This window comes from Syngnathus acus, chromosome 2, assembly GCF_901709675.1.
Source record: "Syngnathus acus chromosome 2, fSynAcu1.2, whole genome shotgun sequence".
Lineage (NCBI taxonomy): Eukaryota > Metazoa > Chordata > Actinopteri > Syngnathiformes > Syngnathidae > Syngnathus > Syngnathus acus.
The window spans coordinates 16,208,611-16,217,060 of NC_051088.1; the positions used below are offsets into that span (position 1 = coordinate 16,208,611).

At 41.0% G+C, this 8,450-nt stretch overlaps 1 protein-coding gene across 1 annotated transcript; it reads right to left on the reverse strand.

Moving 5' to 3' along the window:
* Positions 1 to 2,112: 2,112 nt before the first annotated feature.
* On the reverse strand, positions 2,113 to 6,814 carry LOC119115951 (synaptophysin-like). Its single transcript, XM_037240917.1, has 8 exons — positions 6,640 to 6,814; positions 5,840 to 5,905; positions 5,632 to 5,756; positions 4,896 to 5,094; positions 4,056 to 4,247; positions 2,987 to 3,196; positions 2,845 to 2,904; positions 2,113 to 2,673 (listed from the first exon to the last, which is right to left on the reverse strand). Exons 1-7 carry the CDS (start codon positions 6,655 to 6,657, stop codon positions 2,860 to 2,862), a joined length of 855 nt encoding a protein of 284 aa, XP_037096812.1. The 5' UTR covers positions 6,658 to 6,814; the 3' UTR covers positions 2,113 to 2,673; positions 2,845 to 2,859.
* Positions 6,815 to 8,450: the final 1,636 nt, after the last annotated feature.

Genomic DNA, 8,450 nt, shown 5'->3' on the forward strand with positions numbered 1-8,450 from the left:
GAGAGAGAGACAGAGACAGAGACAGAGAGAGAGAAAGTCTTTATTCAGGACTAGTCTTTTGCAATGACCATCTTCTCTCAAGTAAATTTTATTTGTTTAGTGCTTTCTCACAGAAGAGTCTTAAAGAGTTTTATAAGAACATCTCTTAATCTAAACCCGCTGGGACTTCTTTCAAGCCTTGAACGTTCTCTCATAACGAGAACCTTCACTGACCATGAATACTTTCTCTTAAGATTTGAACCCTTGCTTGGGAATATAATTATATTTTTGGATAAAGTTCGGTCTTGCATCTTATTTTATAAGGGAATCCTTGTCTCAAGACTTGAACCCTCTCTTGGAATTAAAATGTTCTCTCATCGCAAATATCTTGTGTTAGGACTGTGACCTTTTCTCGGGACAAGAGCTTTCTTTCAGGACTAGTTCCTTCTCTCCTGCCAGAGCCCATTCTTCAGGACCTATTTGAACAAGAGCCGTTTGTCAGGACTGGAATCTTCTCTCTGGAAGAGAAACTTGTCAGGCGTATTGGTTGGTGACGCAAGTGAGTCATTTGGAGTTGCCTTGGCAACACCACAAAATGAGATTTTCATTTGTGTGTTCGCCCCAAACACGCCACACAATTGCTTTGTTTTGTTGTTTATTGAATCATTCCATTGGATAAACACAGCAGGGGGAGCGGCATAACAACAAATTACACGTACATCATCACCATTGTCATCATTTTCATTGCGCCATCTAAAACATACACACCATACTAAGTGTTGGATTGCACATCCATTTTGCGACTATATTGAATGGGGCAACGTGAAGTTAACGGGTGAAGATGCCCCATTCTTGTGCTGCTTGGAGAGCTAGCAACCGATTATACACTCAAAGCCAGGTCTCTTGGGATTATGACTGAACAATGTCTTTTTTCCATTTTATTTGCCCATAATAAAGAAACTGACAGAAGAATTGACCAGATTCATAGCTAATGCTATGGACAAATGATGAATATAACAACAATTAACCAAGATTACAACTTTGTCCCTAGACTAGTTGAGACAAGAACCTAATCATAGGAATTGAACCTTGTCCAAGAACTAATACAGATCTGCCGCATCCAATATGGTAAACTCAAAGACATGACCACTGCAACGGGCAAACCAACGCAATAAGGCATACCTATGTCTATAGTCATCTCAATCTGGAGTCAGAACATAGAGCAAGAGGAAGGGAACAAAACTGTTAAGGAGAGCAAGACAGGTACACACACACACTCACACACAAACACAACTGTAAATTTCTGTACAACACAAACATCCACAAGGATGGTTGCTGATTGGCTGAATGGGTAAAGTGATTGTCAGCAGAAATGGCCATCACAAGATTGATGGTTTGATCCACTTTGTGTGCGTGGAAACATTAGCAAGGCCAAAAGATTAGCAGCCAAGAAGCTAAACTAGCCACTTAAGGTAGCCTCCTAACTGTTTTTATTATCATTTCTGCTGAGTCACTAAAAACTACAACAAGGAAGCTTCTGACTTGATTAAAAATGCTTGCGGTTTTAGGTTTGAAATTAGTTTTATTCCGGTTTAGGTGTGTAAACGCGGGATGGTCACTACAGATAAACGTGGAGAAAAAAAGTCAGTACGATATATAAGGTATTCAGGAATAGCTTCAAATAAATATATGTGAATATACAGACAGTGAACCTCCGCGTAATCGTAGTTCAGCATTTGCAAATGTGCTCTCTCTTTAATTAATTGTTGAAACCCTTTTTGTGCACAGGCCAAATCCATGTCTGCATTAAAAAAATTGTTTTGGAACCATCTTCTAGCATCTGGGTGGCAACAAACTGTGTTGGAGAAGCGAGGCGCTTCATTTTTAGTCAGACCATAACCTTGTCTATAAAAAAAAAAAAGTGCTTTGCCGTCTTGTGGCATCTACAGGCTTGCAGATTTTCGAAGCGGAAGAACAATGTACAATACTCCATAAAGTTGCAAAAAAAAGTAAATGAACCCTTTGGAATGACCTAGATTTCTGCTTAAGGTGGTCATGAAATGTGCTGGGATCGTCATTTCAGACAGAACATCAAACAAGTGTCCACTTAAACTAATATCACACAACAATATGTGTTTCTTGGACACATCTTGTATGTTTACAGTGCGCGGTGGAGAAAGTATGTGAACCGCAAGAATAATTCCCAATGAGAATATCGGAGTCAAGAGTCAGCCAACTAAAATTGGAATCAATATCATGACATTGGAAGTGTGCGTTAAAGCTGCCATACCCTGTAAAAAAACATACATTTGATTTTATTTAGCTCTTGTGAAGCAGCATTGCCTCTGCAAAAAACAATCTGTATAGTATTGTATGTCTATTGTTGTTAGACGGATAAAGATCATCCGACATATTATGACCAATTTAAGCAGAAATCCAGGTCATTCCAAAGGATTTGCATATTTTCGTGCGGCATATATATATTTATTTATTCATTTATTTAGTTTGGTTATGTAATTGGCAAACATGTCACAACCATAATATTTTCATTTGTTTGTTAGTTTGTCAGCTTTGACCTCATATCTTTACAGTATGTTCAAAGTGAACATCGGAGCTCCAGATTAGCCCCTCACAAACATTTGGGTGTGTTGCATTGTGGGAAGGTAAGAGGCAGGCATTCGCTTCCGTTGCTTCCTGTGAAGGTAAAACACAACAAAGTTACGTGATTTGAAGTGGGCATCGTTTGTCCGTCCCTGAGTTTCCAGATGGTCCCTCATTGGCAAGAGCCAATGGGCATTGAGAACATAATTTTCACCATAATTTGGAGTTTGATCACAGTTTAGTGTAACTTCCCGGAGAACTCACCAGCTTCCCGTCAGCTCACATCTGATTTGAGAAGGAGGTGGGCGCTCCCTGCTCTGCTCCCTGCAAACATCACCATGGAACATGAACAAAGTCTTATTATATTCGACCTCATCTGGATGTTCTACAGAGGGTTGTATCTGACCTGGTTGTAACCCTGCTGGTTGTAGTCAGGCTGGTAGCCCCCCTGGTTACTGGCGTAAGGATCCTGCTCATAGCCGCCAGGTGCGATAGCGTCAGTGGGGGGTTTCTCCTGAGCAGGTGGAGCTCTCATGAACGGGGCAATGATGCCAGTCTCCTTGAAGACGAACCACAGATTTCCCACCCATAGAACCAAATTGATGAAGCCGAATGCCTGCACACAGTTACTCGTGGGTGTTAGCTGTCGCTAGCGGTTGTCAGCCATTGTTAGTGGTCAATACAGGTAGCCTACATCAGCAATAGGTCACTACTACTTGTTAGCAGATGCTATCGGTAACTAGTGGTGTCGCGAGAGACCACCAGCCACCATTAATTATTAGGCAAACTGACATGACTTAACAAACAATAACTTGACTGACTGACCGGGACGTGAAACAAGAAGACAGCAGGACATGACAACAGCAAGACAGTAGACAACAATAACCCGAAAGGGAGTGACACGCAGACAGGACTTAAATACGAGACAGGTAACGAGAGGGCAGGTGACTGTGATTAGTACATGGTTTGTGAGTTGACACAGGAAGGGAGGGGCGAGTACACAGACAGACAGAAACCATGACAACCTAGACACATAGTAACACGGCTGGGGACGAGACGTAACATAATGGAGGTCACTGCTGGTTGTTAGCTGTAGTTAACATCTTAACAAAATATATAAATAAACAATAATTTAAAAAAAATGTACAGCAATATTGCTAGCAGTGGTAATAATTAATTAATGATTAATTAATTATAATAATTAACTAATAATTATGTTGTCGTCAGCTGTTGTTAGTTACCGTTTTTTGTCATTAGTGGCCGTACAAACTGTTAGCCGTCATTACTCATTGTTGTTGGTCACTAACCGTCTTAAGATGTCATCAATGGTTGTTAGCTGTTATTAGTGGTTGTTAGTGATCACTAGAGGTCATTAGAGGTAGCGAGTGTTGTTGGCAGTTGTGAGCTGTCAGTAGATATCATTTATGGCTGTCAGCTATCATTAGCTTTCACAGTTGTTATCTGTCATTGCTCACCACAGACGTGTTGAGTCCAGACATGACGGGGTCGTGGACTTCACGACATCGGTTCTCCTCAGCGTCGCAGGCGGTCATCAAAGTGATGACCTGATCTGGGTCTGTGGCTGTCTTGACATCAGACAAACCCTTGGCCCATGCCGCTGAGCTCACTAGCCACATAAAGGCGAATACAGCGCTCACGCCAAGGTCCTATAAAATACACATAAGTCGGTCACATGTCATCACCTCGCCCACTTTCATATTCAAAACGTTTCCAGACCAGTCACAACTACTTTGCGTCTCGACTAAAGCAACTGAGTCTTGTTATTCTTTGTCATGTGTTTTTCTTTTGTACAAGCTGTGGACCCTTGGTGGACCTTTTCAGCATTTTGGCCTTGACATTTCTCGTAGGAGCGAATTCTTGTGCTTGTTGGTTGCATCCTTTCTTAATCCTTCTATTTGTCAATGGACACTGCAGCTGATTGTTTAATTTTCAAACTTAGCTGTAGCAGACGCCTTTAACGCACTGATGAAACCTCAGTAGCGTAGGAACCATGTATGGAGTGTTAGTTGTTATGTTTGTGTGATTGATAACGTTTTTTTCTGATATTTTCTGTTGTATTGTTATTTTAGCTTATAAGATTTTGTAAAGTGTTTTGTTATGGCGAAAGCCATTGTGAAAGCGCCATGTGCCTAAAGATGTATTGTATTGTATTGTATTGTATTGTATTGTATTGTATTGACATTACCATTAATATTTGCATTAAAGATATCATTACTTTTAGCATTATTAGGACAAATGTTAGCATTAAACTTGTTGTAGCCTCCAGTCATTAACATGAATACACACACACTCACCACGAGTGGGCCCTTGTTGTTTTCCTTGTACTTGTCAAAGAAGAAGACGTAGACACTGAGTGCTGCCGTGGCATACAAGAAGGCGAATACGCCGATCGTCACAAAAAATTCCGCCGAGGAGGAGTAGTCGCCTACCAGGAAGAGACGCTCCGTGTTGCCACCGTTACAAGTGGGGGCGTCAAAGTACACGTGATGCAATCTGACACACACACACATTCAAACACAGAAAAATTTAAAATGATATCAGAATCAACATTAGCAATAACAGTAGTATTAAAAGCCAAAAGAAAAAGATAAAAAATAGTGTTAATATTAGCACTTAAAAATACAGTGGCATTTATGTATTATTATTATCATTTATTATTATTATTTATTATTATTATTATAATATTATTATTAACATTAGCACTGCTACTTGCTCTTCATGCCCATGTGTATGTGTAGCACAGGCTGAAACATATTTTGTACGACAATAATAACAAACAAGTAAATAGTGAAACTATGTATCAGTTGTGTGTGAGATCTGTGATATTTTAAGATAAACGAGTTGTTTGAACCAACAATTATATCTTTCTTTAAAGATATAAAAAAACAATGCAATGTTTTGAACGTTAAACAGCTGGTGATAAAAGTGATGATTGCTTTGTGTTTTGTATCTGCAGTAGACTTCTCTTACGAGTGTCAAAGTGATTGATGGAAACGTTAATATCGATGGACTCAAGGCCCATTTCCTGACCTGAAGGGATATTCAAACTCGACCTCGATGCTCAAGTCACTGTCCGTGCGGTTCTTGCACTCTACGGACATGCGCAGCATTCCAGAGTAGCTTCCGCATGTAGAGAAGGCCAAGATGGAGAAGAACTGATGGAATCAATTCTCAATTATTACAAATAGTGTGTCTCATACAAAGTGCGCGCGTGCATGTGTGTGTGTGTGTAACTGACCCACTGTAGGATCTTGATAAAGCCCAGAGGAACCTTCAGCACCCTGAACTGCCCCTGGGCCACCAACTGGGGGAGACATCAATCCTTTGTTATCCAATGACAAAAGCAGTGCTATGCCAACTTTTTGCAGCATTTAATGGCACCGAAACCTTTTGGCAGGGACATCGTATTATTTCCCGTTATGTGGGGAAAAATGCACTGCCTCACATTTGGTCGAAGGGGAGCTGTAGCATTTAATTGTTTTCTTTTTTTTGACGATAACATTATATGATATCCTTTTAACGTTGTTAGGAGGTGACAGTAGGTACACTAATAGTCTCGGGATCTGTTTGTTAGGGTATTGACTCACGGCCCTCACGGCCGGCCCCTTAACCAATCCTATCTCCAGCGGCCACCCTTCTACGTGCCGTTAACTTGAGGACACGACATTGTGACGTCACCGCGAGCGGTGAACATCATGTGACACAAAACAAACAGGAGGGGGATGCTTCTTCATCAGCATCCTCCTCTGCTTCCCCCGCAGTAATGCACATATACAGTACACAAAAGACCGGATGACGTCACTTCAGCTCATAGTCGTGCACGTAAAGCAGCATTCCAAAATAACTAGCTCGACTAAATGTGCGCTGTTAAGGTTTACGCGCACTGGTCTTCGTGGACGCGGCAGGCTTGGTCATGCACCCGTAAAACGGCCGAATGGACGAGTGCGAGCGTGCATAGGTACCCAAATAAATATAAAATAAAAAAATCGGGGCAGAGGAATAGGACGAAATATGTTAGTTATTATCTTTTTTTTTTACCTGATTGACGACGTCCATGATGCTGGATGTGTAAGAGCGCGACACCAGATGGACCAGCAGGGGGAGGATGCTGTAAGAAGTGGGAGGTGGAGACAGAGAAGGGAGGGGCTGGACTGTTTCCTGTGTGCTTTTCTTATTTTATGATTATGCGTGGGTTTTCTCCGGGTGCTCTGGTTTCCTCCCTTAATCCAAAAACATGCATGGTAGGCCGACTGAACACTCCAAATTGTCCGTAAGTGTAATTGTGAGTGTGAGTGGTTGTTTGTCTCTTATGTGCACTGTGATTGGGTGGCGACCAGTTGAGGGTGTCCCCTGCCTACTTGCTCTGGCACACCCGTGACCCTCGTGACGAGAAGCAGCTTTGGATGGATGGATGGATGGATGGATGGAAGGATGGATGGATGGATGGATGGATGGATGGATGGATGGATGGATGGATGGATGGATGGATGGATGGATGGATGGATGGATGGATGGATGGATGGATGGATGGATGGAAATCAAACGTGGCTCATGTTTTCCCATCCCTGGGATACCTTGCGCATGACATTAATAAATAAATATTTATATGCACCTCCCAGAATGGTAGGATCCTTATGGTGACAGCATTTTTGGAAAAATAGACAATTTAATTTATAATTTGTCAAGAAATACAGGTTAAATGAATATATTTGTGCACGCCCCAAATTTCAAAGCGTTCCCAGGCATGCTTTCATCAAAACACCCCAAGGATCAACAATTACAGACATATTTGTATATGGCATATTTTGTGCTGAGGAATATTGGCCGATTTTAGCAGCAAATCTGCCTCATGCTGTCGGTGTTTCAGTGGCTGCACACATGGCGTCTTCTCAGTTCAACTGCATTAGCCCAAGTAGCATTTCATCACCAACCAAATTACTCGTGCCAATCAGTGTAGCAGAGAGCTGCATGAAATGCCCAAACACAAACATGTATCCCCCAACGCCACACAAAAGGCACACACATTGAATAAGTAAAAAAAAACAAAAAAAAAACCCATTGATTTCATTTGACAAGGGTGACATTATGTGACCTCAACATTCGGACATGGCGTCAGCCGCACGTACTGTATATGCACAGCAGGGGGCAGTGTGGCTCCCTCCGCTAAGTAAACGTCTATGCTGGCATGTTAGAATAAGGGTGCCTGTTTATATAATTGTTAGTCATTAATTAATCTCGTCTGTTTGCTTCAGAAAAACAGGAATATTACATATTACTTAAACGTAGCAGATTTATTTGTATTAAGAAAATGTAGGACAGGGAGGGCAGACAGTTTTTTCCCCCTGTTTTATTTTTCAAGAGGGGGAGGAAAAAATTCTTTTTGGCTCATTTTCTGTATGTTTTTTTACAGAATTTTAAAGAATTAATTTTTTCCTCAGCGATAACCTGAATAAACCTCCAAAAACTGTGCTTCCTCTTGGGAAAATGTCCCATTTGTCAAAATATGTATGTACTGTAGAAACACAGCAACAATGTTCTATTTGGACCATTTTTGTCATACACTAAAGAAAGTGACAATGATTCTGCTCAAGTTATCTTTCTGAAAAATGATCGGTACCCGGGTCAGTAAAGTCTTTAGAGTCAATACTGACTGCTTTTGGACAGGTGCTTCTCGCTGTTTTCAGCTAAAGTATGCTGCTATGGCAGTTGTTAAGTTTATAATATTTTTTTTAATTTTTAAAAATTGTTCTGACATACCTGAATCATTAACATTTAATTACCCAACTCTACTTTTACACAATCATCAGTGTGAGTGTGTTTGATGAAGTCTTGAATGATGAGAACACAAA